Source organism: Peromyscus maniculatus, chromosome 1 (assembly GCF_049852395.1).
Source record: "Peromyscus maniculatus bairdii isolate BWxNUB_F1_BW_parent chromosome 1, HU_Pman_BW_mat_3.1, whole genome shotgun sequence".
Taxonomy (NCBI): domain Eukaryota; kingdom Metazoa; phylum Chordata; class Mammalia; order Rodentia; family Cricetidae; genus Peromyscus; species Peromyscus maniculatus.
The window spans coordinates 210,170,995-210,185,701 of NC_134852.1; the positions used below are offsets into that span (position 1 = coordinate 210,170,995).

At 50.5% G+C, this 14,707-nt stretch overlaps 2 protein-coding genes across 8 annotated transcripts in view; one reads left to right on the plus strand and one right to left on the minus strand.

Annotated features, from left to right (window-relative positions):
• Vwa2 (von Willebrand factor A domain containing 2) overlaps positions 1 to 4,653 on the plus strand; it is a 44,946-nt gene extending 40,293 nt beyond the window's left edge. For all 3 annotated transcript variants that reach the window (XM_006978476.4, XM_076563373.1, XM_076563372.1), the window contains 3 exons: positions 1,426 to 1,977; positions 2,294 to 2,419; positions 3,137 to 4,653. In XM_006978476.4, the coding sequence (XP_006978538.2) occupies positions 1,426 to 1,977; positions 2,294 to 2,419; positions 3,137 to 3,240 (782 nt within the window). In that variant the 3' untranslated portion in view covers positions 3,241 to 4,653. The remainder of the gene's footprint in view (positions 1 to 1,425; positions 1,978 to 2,293; positions 2,420 to 3,136) is intronic.
• A 304-nt stretch (positions 4,654 to 4,957) lies between these two features.
• Positions 4,958 to 14,707, minus strand: part of Afap1l2 (actin filament associated protein 1 like 2) — a 106,906-nt gene continuing 97,156 nt past the window's right edge. For all 5 annotated transcript variants that reach the window (XM_076563369.1, XM_076563371.1, XM_076563368.1 and 2 more), the window contains 8 exons: positions 12,785 to 12,930; positions 11,693 to 11,804; positions 10,793 to 11,041; positions 10,533 to 10,713; positions 10,063 to 10,218; positions 6,973 to 7,166; positions 6,729 to 6,857; positions 4,958 to 5,996 (listed from right to left, as the gene is read on the minus strand). In XM_076563369.1, the coding sequence (XP_076419484.1) occupies positions 5,970 to 5,996; positions 6,729 to 6,857; positions 6,973 to 7,166; positions 10,063 to 10,218; positions 10,533 to 10,713; positions 10,793 to 11,041; positions 11,693 to 11,804; positions 12,785 to 12,930 (1,194 nt within the window). In that variant the 3' untranslated portion in view covers positions 4,958 to 5,969. The remainder of the gene's footprint in view (positions 5,997 to 6,728; positions 6,858 to 6,972; positions 7,167 to 10,062; positions 10,219 to 10,532; positions 10,714 to 10,792; positions 11,042 to 11,692; positions 11,805 to 12,784; positions 12,931 to 14,707) is intronic.

Sequence of the window (14,707 nt, forward strand, 5' to 3'; positions counted from 1 at the left end):
GCTAGAACCAGAGACATCAGAGCGGAAACATCCTTAAGAGGGCACTTCAGTGCTCCCCGAGAAGCTGAATGGAGGGGACTGCACAGGGCACTTAGAATCCCAGACTGTGTTACTGTCCCCAGAGGTGAAAGTCCTCGCTTCTGTAACAGTGATGAGGACTGCCATGCCCAGTCCCATCCTGTCCCCCTAGGCCAGTCTCCTACGGCAAAATGATTTGGGTTTTAAGTATAGTTGCAGATATAGAAGAGATGTGCAATTACAGAGGGTTCCTGTGTTTGTTCCGTCACATTAGAACGGATCGTTGTTACTGTGAACAGACCAAGACTGATGAACTATCACTTGGTACAGTCCCTCTTTGCTCAGATGTCTCAGCTTTTACCTGAAATCGTCTTGTCCCGGAATGCCAGCAGTGCCCTTTGCCTGGGACAGTTAGTGGACCTGTCTCCTCAGACTTCTGTGTGTGGCAGTTTCTACATTTTCCTTATGTCCAGTGTGGTTTTTAGGAGCCAATAAATCAGGCTACCAGACCCTCTGACTCCGTGTTTAAACCTTCCCAGTGGCTCTCTGTGCATCTGGAAGCAACCTGAGCCCCTTCTGCTGGCTTCTGAGAACTTCCTGTCCAGCTGTTACAATCTCCACCTCCCCCCCCCCCCCCGCCACTGGAAGATGGAGGAAGATGTCTCCCTACTTAGAGACACCCCACCTGTGAGCTTCAGCTTTCTCCTCCAGAGCTAGCAGAAACGCCACCTCCCCAGGCATCCCCAACCCACAGCTTGTCCTGCTGTCCCCTCTGGCCCTTTCCCTACTGTGTTGCTGACTCTGTTGTACATACATGTTCACTTCCCATCTACACGCCATAGATCACCAGTCCATAGAGGGCAGGCATCATAATATTAGCGTCCTGTGTCCCAGAGGCAGCACATGCCGTAGGAGGCAGGGAAAGAACTGCAAGAGCAGCCATTGGGGTCTCCAAAAGGGTTCCATGTGCTGGAGGCTCCTCTCAGATCAGAGGTGAATGGCCTGAGCCAGCAGGTGGTTGACTTTGCCATCTCGTGGCTTCCGTGTTGAGGTCCAAGGCCGCCATTTGTCAGCCAGCGAGAAGGAAAAGGCGGGGGGGGGGGGGGGGGGACGCAAGGCAAGCGCCTTCCACTTGCACATGTTAGCATTTATAGTTTCAAACTTGGGAAGCACATTCCACTAGATGGAGACTACCGCACGGCCATGTCTGGTGGCCAGGGAGACTGGGAAATGGCACCAAAGTGGCCTCTTGCATTCACGCTTCTATTTTAGAAGGGTGAGCTATGGTTATGAGGAGGGTAGGTACGACATGGCAGTCAGCACCCTGGCTGACCTCACCCAGTCCAGAACAGTCCCTGCTCTACCAGCCAGGTCCAGGCAAGGGACTGCTTCTGTTTGCTCCTCCAGGCTGCCAAGCACAGTCACTGGACCTGGTGTTCCTGCTGGATGCCTCTGCCTCAGTGGGACCTGAGAACTTTGCTCAGATGCAGACCTTCATCAGGAAATGCACCCTCCGCTTTGATGTGAACCCTGATGTGGCACAGGTTGGCCTGGTGGTGTACGGCAGCCAGGTGCAGACAGCCTTCGGGCTGGACACCCATCTTACCCGTGCCGCCGTGTTGCGGGCCATGAGCCAGGCCCCCTACCTCGGGGGTGTGGGCTCTGCTGGCACAGCCTTGCTGCACATTGATGACAAGGTGATGAGTGTCCAGAGGGGCGCCCGCCCTGGTGTCCCCAAAGCTGTGGTGATGCTCACGGGTGGGAGTGGGGTAGAAGACGCAACTGTCCCTGCCCAGAAGCTGAGAGACAATGGCATCTCAGTCTTGGTTGTGAGCGTGGGGGCTGTCCTCAGGGAGGCAGTGCGGAGGCTCGCTGGTCCCCGGGACTCCCTGATCCATGTGGCAGCTTACTCGGACCTACGGTACCACCAGGACATGCTCATTGAGTGGATATGCAGAGGTGAGTGGGAGGGAGCACACTCTCTTAGCCGTGACACGTGTCGTTACGAGGAAGACAGCTTCCTAGTTCTCATTTGCCGTGTGTCTGCTTCTAACTCTGACAGTCCCACAAAGTTCCAGGTGTATTATACATTTAATATTATACATTTAAGGGTCCAAGGATCCAATCTCATCAATCACGTGATAAGTTATTGCTTCAGGACCAAGGGAGACGCTCTGGTGTTAATTCAGTTGCACGGCCTTTAGGATTGAGCCAGGATTGCTTAGGATAGGGGCCTTTGGCTCTGACCCAGGCTTGGTCACATTCTCCTTTGCAGAAGCTAAGCAGCCAGTCAACCTCTGCAGACCCAGCCCATGCATGAATGAAGGCACCTGTGTCCTAAAGAATGGCAGTTACCGCTGCGAGTGTCGGGGTGGCTGGGAAGGCCCCCACTGTGAGAACCGTGAGTGGGTCCCTGCTGTTCAAGCGTGGATGGGGTTGGTCTCCTTAGTCCTGCCGAGTTCTACAGACTTGGCAGAAGGCGGGTTGTGCCATTCAGTCATTTGATCCTTCTGTACGAAACATTTGGAAGGGTCTTACGTATCTCAGGCATTTTTTTTTAAGAGTAGGAGATCCAGGCTGATAGCTAAGACAGATCTGCCCTTATGAAGCCTCCATTCTAGTGAGGGGACAGAACCAGTAGTGCATCAATACAGTGCATTGGCAGTATTGGAATGTGACATTAGTTAGGTGCACTGGAAACAAGTATGACATCAGGGAGGCGGGCATTTGTTAGGAGCATGGGGATAGTATCACCGGATGTGGGACCAGAGGCATGTAGGTGGGTGACACTGTGGTAGCTGGTGTCCATTCTTGAATATCTCTATTTGTTTGGTGACATGAGAACAGCCTGTTGGCTGCGAGTGAGGTACTGGAGCTTTGAGAGGAAAGGAGCTTTGAGGAGAGCTGGGTGACAGACCCGGGGGACAGCAGCACCCAAGCCTCCTCTTCTTAGACCAGGCAGAAATCAAGACAACCCTGGGTTATGGGTTTTCAGCCCTGGGCACACACTGGCTTCCAGTGGCAGCTGAGGAGGAGGAGGTATGGGCAGTGGGATGGGGGTCTGATCTAGTGCCTTTCACTGGCTGAGGGGAAGACTCTAACACCCTCTCTTTCCCAGGCGTCTTGAGAGGAGATGCCCCCATGGCACGTAGCTCCCGCCAAGAGCCCACCGGAGGATGGCAGCCAACCCCCCAGCAAGCTCCTGGGCATCTCAGGATCTGAAAGGCACTGTCTGCGGCCTGGTGCACCTCCTGGGGTTCTGGAGCATCTGCTTCCAGCTCCGAGCAGAGCTGTCCTGCCCACCAGCCTCTGCCACAGAGGACCGTGCTGCTTGGGACAGCAGCAGCTGCAGCTGTCCGTCACTATGGTGATGTTGGAAACTGCTAATGTGTCAGTATTTACCTGTTTGTCACTTTTCCTGAGGATGAGAAAGAGGCCAGGGAGCTTGATGGCCTGCTGGAGGGCCACTTTGACCATCACAGATGCTAGAGAGAATACTGCAAGGTAGTAATGCCTGGAGGAAGGCATCTGCCTGAGCGTGCCATGTAGTGATGGTTTTGACACGAAAGGTGGACTTCTCCCTTTCCCAAAAGAGAACTCCTATGGATTTAGTTTGAAAGGGGATTACGTGCCATTTGTGAGGTTTTCTGGTGACCAGATCTGTGTGTGGGAAAGACCTGGGAAGGTCTCAGACAGCAGTTTGACCAATTAGCCAGTTTGTGTATAGGGAAGGGGCGTTCTGTGCGAAGGGTTCTCCCGTGTGGTTGGTCTGGGTGATGCACAGTAAGACCTTCACGGGGCTTCCTTTCAGAGTTCATTTAGGAGAAGAGAGTGGTAGTGCATTGCTGTCCTCATTTTTAGTGGTGGCAATGAAGGGTGGACTTCACAAACTCAGCCACTGAGGGCGAGGGGTGACTAGGAGGTTAGCTTTCGATGCTCAATGGCTTTGCCTTACATGCTTCTCCCGCCCAGTCTGTTGCGGGACTTTTCAAGAGAGATCCGTCATCCACGCACCCAGAGCACCTGTATCTGTGTGGCAAACTAGGCACCTAACCGTGGCACTCATGAAGGTTTCCCCCTTGCTTGTGCTGTTTGGAGCTGGGTTTTCAGGGGAAGCGCTGCAGAGCTCTGGAAGCACTTGAGAAGCGCTGGTAATGACGGGATGTGACCTGCAGCCTGTGTGACGTAGGCTCCCAGTATGAGACTTCCTCACCATTGCGGTGTTCTGTGGGTCAGTCTGGCTGGCTGAGACACTGCTCTCTGCAAGTCTGCAGTATGCTTTTCCTTCACACTTAGACTGTGGGTATGAACAGTTACGTACTGTTAGGTTTCGACCAGTGAATCAGTTTTTTGACTCCCTGGATAAGATGTGTTTTGTGATATGTGGACATTTTCATATCGGAGCAGTGCTAATTTTATCATGGAATGCCTGGATTTCCCAAACTTTCACACTGTTATAGTCATAGTATTTTCTTATAAAATCTTGCCAGTGTCTGTATTTAAGGCTTCCTAGTCAATTTTGCTATTCCATTTGCTTAGGTTATCTTATTTCTTAAATTGCAATAGCATGTTCAAGGAGTCAGAATTTGGTCTTATTGATTTTTAAATATAAAATAAATAGATTTATGGTCCGAATTTCCTTAATCATTGCATAGGCAGCCTTCTGCATATTGGTGTGTTTCTTTTTCCCAAGAGCCTGTTTAACTCCCAGAGGTTTGGCTTTCAACTGTTTGCATGAAATTAGCCTCTGGAGCGTTTCCTGTGTATTTGGTACCTTATTAGTTATACAGCAATTAACTCTTTCAGCTGGATTAAGGATCCTTACCGTGTCTTGCTAGGCTACCCCATGCAGTCTTTCCAGTGTGCATTCAAATTCATTGTGTAAATAATTAAGACCTTTGCCCAGTGACGTGCCATGAAATACAAGGGAAACCCAAAATATAATGAATGTTTTATTTAAAAAAAATCTAACTCACCACTTGATAAAGGTCACCAAGTGTTTATGACACAGGAAATAAATGCCCTGGGATTAGAAAGACAATATGCATAAAAACATTTAGCCTTCAGGAACCAGTGTTCGCTAACTGATTCTGAATGCCCAGAAATGGGGTGGGTGATAGATGAAATGTTTCAACCTGTGTTAATGCCATCACAGAGAGACAGCCCACAAAAGGTCAGCCCTGGCTGCCAGTACTCTAACTTACCGCTGTTTTTCTTGCAAGAGGACCAGAAATTAAAAACATCTTTAAAATGGAAATGAAGAGGCCATTAACAAACTCTTTTCTTAAAAGTGGCCTGGCCACAGGACAGTCTGTAAACACAGGGAGTTTCCCTTATACAATACAGCATTTGTTTAAGAGTTTGTCTGTTAAAGGCGGTTGAATCAACTGCCGTGGACTGGGGGGAAAGTCCTTAGTGGGGTCAGTGCCTTAGCTTGGTTCCAAATATGTCCCTGTTACTGGTCTCCAGAGCTCACACCATTGGTGGCTAACACTCTTTAAGATCATCAAAGACCATGTAAGGGGCCACCAGTGTGGAGTCAAGGGTAATTTAACCCTTAACGTTGCCAGATACAGGATAAAAGATAAGGGGTCAGAAGGCTAGATTTTCTTGTCACTCAAAGCCATGTGGCTATTTTTTCACTACTTAAAAATCTTGATAAAACAATAGATTGGTGGATGAAATCTTAAAAAAGAAAAAGTACAATGTCTCATTGGCAGCCAGTAGACTTAGGTCTCCAGAGAAGCCGCTGCTGCTGCTGTATTCCCTTTGGCTTGAAGAGGAGACTGTGCTTTCCTCTAACCGAAGCTCCACTCACGACACCTCATTCCTTGCTTTTTCTTCTGCACAGACTCACCCTTCCTCAGAGCTGCTGTTTATCAAAGACTTGACCGAAGCAGGATTGTCACCAGGTCCACACTGACATAGAGTCTTTGGGTGATTCTTGTTTCCTAACTGGCTCCTTTCTTCTCCCATTCCTATAGTACCAAACATAAGCACCCGAAAAAGAAAGTTATATCTCTGTAGCCACCTTCATAGATGTAGAAAAGGTAAGAAAAACTATAAGCTCAAAAGCAGCTGTAAGTACAGCTAGCCTCATCCCTGTGTGGAGCACCTATGGAGAGATGTTAAGGCTGTGGTTCAGCCAAGTGTGGTGGTTGATTAGTGATGTCTGCAGTGGTAAGGGAGTAAGAGGCTCATGCAATGAAATGGATTTAATAGTTCACCATTGGCATGGGTGTTTGACCATCTCACCAAGTGCACAGGACAGGAACAAAGAGCATCCTGGGTTTGTCAAAGCCAAGGCAGCTCTAGGCACATGTCTTACTACACACACAAGTTAAGGATTAACGAGGCTTCTTGTTGAGTCCTTGGCCAAGAAACCATGCCATGGGAGTAGTGCCTGTTTTTACTTTAGTGAGCCTTTTGTCGCTGGCTTCTTTGGTTTTGGTGGTAGAAACCCTTTGGATTGAAACCATTTCAGTCACAGCCCACCCCTGGAATCTACTGAGAGGTAGGGATGCCCTCGGGCTCATTGGGAAGAACACTTGAATTAAGTACCTTTCTGGTTAATCAGTGATGAAGTTTTCTCCTGAGAGCACACCTCTCACTCAGAGCTAGTGCCAAATGCCACAGAGTTCCATCTGCAGCCAAGAGGCCCCACCTTACAGCACTTCCACTGGCCCCAGGGGCCAGGGCTGGCCGCTTACCTTGGCTTTCTGCAGGACCGTGCCTTTGCCTGTGACCATGACTGAAAGAGGCCGGTTCTTGAGCACAGATGCAGAGTTGACTGGGGTGCAGTCTGGGGTGGGGTTGGGGGTGGCAGATTTGGGCTGTGGCTAAAGAGAACAAGGGCTGGGTCAAGAGCTTTGTACGTAGAAAGCCCACCCCTCCCGAGGTGTGTCCAGTGAGCCCAACATACAGCTCAGGGGAGCCACAGTGCCCAGCACTCACACGAGGGCTCATGTTGTCCAGGTGGGTGGTATCCACAGCAGTGCCCAGCGTCACAGGCCCAGCCTCAGCCTTCTTCAGGTTGTCCTTCACCTCCATGATACTGAGCTCAAGGTCCACACGCCTGCTCTCCTCCATCCGACACTCCTCCTCCACTTTCTTCAGCTTCTGCTCCAGGTTGGCCAGGACTCCCTTATCTGTAGAAGAATTAAACTTTCCAAGGCCAGGGGAACCACTCTGCACAGAGTCAGGGTTTACATGCACCCCTTCATGTGGACCACAGGCCTGGATCTAACATAGAAATGTGGAAATGGGCCTTTCAACGTGTAGTAGACAGCCTTATAGAGCAGATTTGAGTGACTCTGTTCTCATAGGCTGAAGGATCCCGAGGGAAGCTCTTCTCCCACAGGCAGACCTGAGTCTGAGCCCAAGTCCCTTCTGGGAGGTTCTAATCACTCAGTTCAAGCCTGAAAGCAACTTTACCAATGGTCCTTGGAGGGTGGCTGGGATGTTGTAACCCTGACCCATACTATTGCCTCTATCCTCTGGTGCTTCCAGCTTCCCAAGGCCTGAATGTGGTCTTCAGTCTTGGATCTCCTTGGCCCGGAGTTAAGAAATGATTACCTGCTAGAGCAAATACAGCATCACCTATATTTAACAGGGAGTCCCCAGCTCCACTTAAGAGCCACAGGAAACCTGAGGTGCTATTCTTAAGCCTTATGAGAGACGACCAACAGCCCTGGATGGATGACAAGCAGTAACAGAGCCACTGTTTCAGAAAAATACACAGAGGAAAAGTTAACTAGTGGAGTGATGTTTGGAATTCTGAAATTAGTGTATATATACACTAATACACACACACACACACACACACACACACACACACAATTATTTCTATCCAATATCAATGCTTTGAAACCACTTTCTTCTCTGTGACTATAAGACCAAAGAATCCATTTGCCAGGAGAATAAACCATAGTTAGAAGTTTCTTTCTCCCTATCTGGAATATCTCCGTCAGAGAGCCGGGGAAGCCTAGACCCCTTCCTCAGAGCACAGCTTGTGTATTTAGGGGTTCCAAGGACTGCTATGGTGAGCTCCATCACCTCGTGTCCCAGCCTTCTGCTGTTGTGAGCTGGTGATGCCTAATCTTGATCACCAGTTTGACCAGAGAGAGTGACACCCAGGAGATGAGGAAAGCATGCCTGTGGTATGTCTGAGGTCATTCCCCGAGATGAGTTCATGAGGGCTTTCAACTAAGCAATGGTTGAATCCATTGATAGATTCAAGGTTCACCAGACTACTGGGGGAAGATAGAACTGTGGGACGTAAAGTCTTGTTGGAAACAGTGAGCTCTCAGGACATGCCTTTGAAAGGTGTATTTTCCTTCTGTTCTACCATATTCAGAAACAGCCAAACATGGACTAAATAAAGCCTCCCTCCACCTCTTAGTTGTTTAATTTGAATATTACATCATGGCAATAAAAACCTGACATACCATATCTAAGAGTGCCGATCCCTAAAAACATGAGGAATCCCACTTACAGAGATGGAAGGAAACAGGAAGTGTCTGCCTACGGAGACAGACTCTCTTTGGGGTTCAAGAAATAAACTGTGGTGACAGCTGCTGTGGTGGTCTGAATGAGAATGGCACCCGTGGGCTCATGTGCTTGAGTGCTTGGTCCCCAGTAGGTGGACTATCAGGAAGGGTTAGGAGCTGTGGCTTGCTGAAAGGGTGTGTCACTGGAGAGGAGCGTTGATGTTTCAAAAGCCCACGCCATTCCCAGTTAGTGCTCTCTCTCTTCCTTGTGGTTCTGTCCCAACATGTGAGCTCTTAGCTATTGCTCCAGTACCATGCCTGCCTGCTGCCCTAATGTATGGTGATGTTTTATTTGTGCTGAAATGTGATTTTATTTGTATGTTAATACATAAAGTTGTCTGGGAGCCAGAGCTAATAGCAAGTCATAGAAGCCGGTGGTGGTGGTATACGCCTTTAATCCAATCACATGGCAGGCGGAGTTTGTGTGTTCTAGGACATAGCCAGCATGGAGACACACGCCTTTAATCTCAATACAAACCATAGAAGACCTGGAGGTCTGTATAGACAGGCAGTGATGAGGAGGTCATGTGGTTGGGTTTACAACCAATGAGAAGGCAAAACAGAAAGTCAATAAAAAGACAGATACACAGGAAGTAGCTCTCTCTCAGGGGAAGGATGGCAGTGGCAGAAGGTGGTAAGAAGGTGGTTTTAGTCTCAGCTCTTAGCTACTGCTCTGACCTCTTGGGCTTTTAACTCTGCATTTGGCTCTGTGTTTCTTATTTAATAAGACCGTTACATCTACACTAACGCCCACCATGACAGTCATGGACTCAACCCCTCCAGAACCATGAGCCCCACAATATATTCTGTCTTTTATAAGCCGCGTTGGTCATGGTATTTTGCCATGGCAATGGGAAAATCACCCATACAGCTGCTAACTGAATATATGAAGAAATACTCTCTTGTGCACTTTAAATAGGTTCACTGCTGGACAAATGGACCCTGTCTTGACAACTAAAAAGTGGAGCCACTCCATCCCCGAGGCCTTCCTTCAGTTGATGTGGCTTCCCAGGAACCTGCTGCATTTGTCCCCAAACCTGCTAAGCCAGTTGTACTTGCTGGCAAGGCTCTGAGATTTAAGTATCCAGTGGGATCCAGGTCAAGTAACTCAGAAGGGCCTCAGAGGTAGGTTGCTAGGAAACCTCCCCAATGATGTGAGACCTCGGAAAATCACTACAAGGCCTCAGTTCTTTTGAAGTGTCTCAATTTTATGCACTTAAAACAACAGCCTGGAAATTACAGTGTACTTCAGGTGTGGTTAGTGCAAGGATGACTTGGGACATCTGTCAGCTGACCCGGATCTCAACCTGGGAACAACCTAACTATCTGCTGGTGCTGTTGACACTGGCCTGAGGATCTGTGGGTCTGGACCAAAGGGTGAGGGGGCTTAGGTCGAAAGATCCAGAAGGCAGATTGACAAACCCCGGTCCTTCCCTCTCAAAGCCCATGTGTCTTGGGCCAAGGTTCCGCCCTGGCCCTCCACCGGAGCCCTTACCTGTGCATCTCAGCAGCGTCTCTTTGAGTTCCCGCTTCTCTCTTCGGAGCCGAGCCAGGTGCCCCCGGATTTCCTCCTTCTTCCTCTCCAGCCTTTCCTTCTCCTCCGTGTACCGCTTCACCTCAGCCTCTGTCCGGTTCTTCCCAAGTTTGATCTCTACAGACCCAGACAGGGAAAGGCTTGCATCAGCAGGGATGGATGATGAGGACCGGACCTACGCCCACTTCTTAGACTTAGATAGAACCTAGGGCGTGACAGAACACCCAGGCTGATGCTGGCCAGCAGAGATGGGGAAGAAAGTTGGTCCCTCACTTTTTTTTTTTTTTTTTTTTTTTTTTGGCTATGTTCTGGGGCAGGTTCCTTCACCTCCTTTACCTCTTTTAACCTGTCTCCTCAAATGAAAGGGAGGAACTCAAGCTAACATCACCACACCATGTCTAAAATGTTAAGCCTGTGTCTAGTCCACATACCTGCACTGGTCACCCTCAGCTTGTCCTTCACAGGTGGGCTGGCACTGGTGGGGGTAGAAGCCATGGTGTCAGGGCAGTTGGCAGGGAAGGAGATTCTCTGCTGCTCGGCCTGCAGTTTAACTGTGGTGATTCTCAAGGTAGGCTCCGTGGGCTCTGAGGACTCCTGACCCTCTAGCTGCCTCTGTGCCAAGAGAAGTCACACTCCATGACTACAGGGCATGGCAGGGCGGCTGGGCACCTGTAGATGGGATGGCCTGTACCTGCTGTTCCTCCAGGTTTTCTGGAGCCCCTGCGTGTGGCTCATCTGGGGTGGGGCCTGGGCCTGGGTCTACTGTGAGGGTCTCAGCTAGGTCATCCAGCTGTGGTAATGCTGGAAGAGGGGCCAGTGCCTGTACCCCACTGGGGCTGTGCAGGAAGGACTTGACAGGCGTGAGGTCCAGGTACACTCGGTCAAGCTCACTCTCGCTGTTAGCATCTACAGCAGGGGTGGCTTCCTCGGCAGGCTCTACCTACAGGGAAAAAGTCAGGGGGTACTTTATTGCCTTGTTCCCTTGGCTGTAAGGGACCTGGCCTCAGGGCTCCTGCCCCCGCCCACGCTGGAGGAGTAGCCCCCTCCCTTCCAGAGGAACCCTGGGTGGGATGGCAGAGTCCAAAGGCAGAAGACCCGGGACACAGCACTCTGTAAAGAGGAAAGTATCAAGGTCTTTCTATTGGCGGGGGTGGGATGGGATGGGGTGGGGTGGGGTGAAGTGGGATGGTTGGGGGTGGGTGGGTGAGGTGTGGGGGGTATTAAGATTGAGGGAGTGAAGCTGCCAACCATGCGACAACTTCTTGGTCCCAGAACCAGGACCTTGCCACCACATGCTCAGCCCACCTCAGCTACTGGTAGGGCCCTTGAAGGCTGATGGCGTCACTGCACCCACACGACACTATCCACCATCTACTCTCTACCCCTAGCCCTGACCAGAGCAAATAACCAGGTGTTTCTTCTAGATAGGTATCCAAGTTAGACCACGCAACCCCTTGCACAAAAGCTGAGTGGCCTGCAGTGATGGCCTTGTAGGTGACCTGGGAGCTGCTCATCTCGGGAACAGTCTGACCCCCTGTGACAGAGGTTTGGCCGAAGGACCCGGCTGTCCATGCCACTGCCGAGGGCTTACCACTGCTGTCAGCTCTGACATCTCCACGTCATCGTACAGCTCTTCCGGGCAGTCCCGGCTAGGCAGGCCATCAATGTATGTGTTGGGCTCTGAGAACTTTCTCTGCATCAGTCTGGAAGACATACATGGGTGCATGAAGCTTCTAGGACCCTGTAGAATCCCACCAGCCTCAAAGAATGCAGAATAAAGGCCCTTGGCTACACAGAGACCTGAGATAAATGCCTACCTCCCGCAGCTAGAGACATCTCCCTTTCTTTGTTCTAGGACTCTTGGGTCTAGATTTCCCCTCCAGAGGAAACAAACTGCTCTACCCCAAGTCCCCCAGACTCCTATGGTCGTCTTCTGCAGGCTTTCCACTGTTATACATCCAACCTAGCACCAGCCCCAAGATCCCAGCACATTTCACGACCACAGTGCACCTGGGGCAGCTCAGACAAGAAGCATTCCCATTTTGTATGTTAGGGAACAGGTCCGTTTCAGCAGCCAGACTGGCTTCTGTCAAAACTGGCAGCACCTTCTTGTCCGAGACACCCCTGCCCAAGGCTGTCTGTCTGTGTGTAAAGGAGAAGTGCCTACCTCACCCTGCATGTCCCAGAATGTACTGCAGACCCAGTGAGGAGTCCAGAGGAAGGGCAAGGGGAGTCAGGGACGTCACCTACTCTGTCCTTGGGAGCTGGAGAGTAACCAGGGCTGTAGAAGATGGACCCCAGGGATCGCTCTCATCTGGGTCTCCCTGGGCTGTGCCATGCAGCTCCCTGGGGCTGGGTCTCCCTGGGCTGTGCCATGCAGCTCCCTGGGGCTGGGTCTCCCTGGGCTGTGCCATGCAGCTCCCCGGGGCTGGGTCTCCCTGGGGCTGGGTCTCCCTGGGCTGTGCCATGCAGCTCCCTGGGGCTGGGTCTCCCTGGGGCTTGCTCTCATCTGGGTCTCTGTGCTAGGCAGCTCCCATCTTCCTCCTTTGCACCTCCTTAACTAGGACCAAGCAGGACTCAACTGACCCCATGCTGTTGGTGGCCACGCTGCCCTAGCTACCCACCAGGTCTGAAAGCAAGGCTGGATGGGAAGACATACAAGGAAAGGCCTCTTCTTACTCACAAGAGAGAGGTTTTGGCCGCACTCACAATACAGGAAACCCTTTCAGCATCCACATAATCATAGGTGAACTCTTCCGGGTCTGTCTTGGAGCCTGACTCTGAAAGCAGGAGCCCTAGCCAGTGGCCCATCTCCTCCGAGGACTTGGCCTAGAAGGAGAGAGAGTCATGAATGCTATCCTCGCCAGTCTCTCCCCCAGGCCAGAACAGCTCACTCCCATCCCTACCATCAGCCATGAGACAACCTGCGCAAGGCACCCCAGCACACCGTATCCCCTGGTGATGAACCCAAATAGCATTTCCTGGCAGTGAAACCATGGCTCCACTCTCAGCGACACTCCAGACATCAGTAGGGAGCATCACACGCAATTTATAGACATGTGTTTCTAGAAGCTGATAACTACATTCTCAAGGTAAAACCATGAAAGATTATCAAGAGTTATAAACTGTTAGTAGTTGCTAAAAGTGTTGATTACTGAATGATTGTATACATTGTAGGTTGACTCTTTATTTCATAGACGGTCACTGTTCCTTTCATAGTCTTAACCCATGCACACAAGACCACTGAGACACTTCCTAAGAAACAGTGTTCATTTTTATTTTTGTTTATGATATCAATAGTGTCAAGGAATCTGAAAAACCTCATACAAAAGCAAGAAGCCATGTTAATTTTCCAACTCAATCCCAGCCAGTCTGTGTGTTTCCTTTTAGGGGACAATGCATCCTAATCAACTGCAGGCAGTGGACATTTCTACTCAAATGTCAATATTATTTTTGCAAAAGCCACAGGCTTATTTTCATGAGCAAAACTGGCTTCCTCTCTGTCATTATGCCACACAGTCCTGCCCCACCTCTAAAGCTGCAGTTAGAGAGCAGACTAGAATTTGGGATGGTGTGACATTCATCCTCGCTGTCTGCTTGAGTGGATGTGGAAGTACGTAGGAGACACCCCTTGGGGCATGTCTGTGAGGACGTTTCCACAAAGGTTTAAACCAAGAGGGGGAAACCCCCAAATGTGGAATGGACTGGTGTCCTGCACTGAATAAAAAGGAGAATGCAAGCTGAGCACCAGCATTTGCCTGGTTCCTGGCTGTGGATGCCACATGACCAGCTGCCTCATACCTCTGCCATCATGCTGTCCCCTCTAGCATAGCATGAGTCAAATCAGTTTTTCCTCCTCTGAGTTTTCTGTCAGGCATTATTTACAGCCACCAGAAAAGGAAGACAGTTCATTTCTTTTCCCCATTTATTTCCTGTTGGAATTCTCCTTTTCAAAGGCATCTCGTAGCTCACTGCCCCCACACTGGGCAGGTTCAGGGGCTTCCTGGTGGTCTAGGTCACTGTCCCCACACTGGACAGGTGCAGGGACTTCCTGGTGGTCTAGGTCACTGTCCCCACACTGGACAGGTGCAGGGACTTCCTGGTGGTCTAGGTCACTGTCCCCACACTGGACAGGTGCAGGGACTTCCTGGTGGTCTAGGTCACTGTCCCCACACTGGACAGGTGCAGGGGCTTCCTGGTGGTCTAGGTCACTGTCCCCACACTGGACAGGTACAGGGGCTTCCTGGTGGTCTAGGTCACTGTCCCCACACTGGACAGGTACAGGGGTTTCCTGGTGGTCTAGGTCACTGTCCCCACACTGGACAGGTACAGGGGCTTCCTGGTGGTCTTATTTTTGTCCTTTCTTGTCCCTTTTCCATCTACACTTCCCCCAAATAGTAGCATCTTAACATCCCATTTCGATCATGTCATCTCTCCTGAAACACCCACCCACACCCCCCACCCCCCGTAGCTCCCAAGGTCTTAGGATCCAAGCTCTGTCCCCTTTCCCAGCCTCGTCCTACACCCAGCCAACATTCATGGTGCCCTTCTCCTTGCTTGAAACTGTAACGAAACAACTAATCATGTAATTAGCCAGATGTCACCA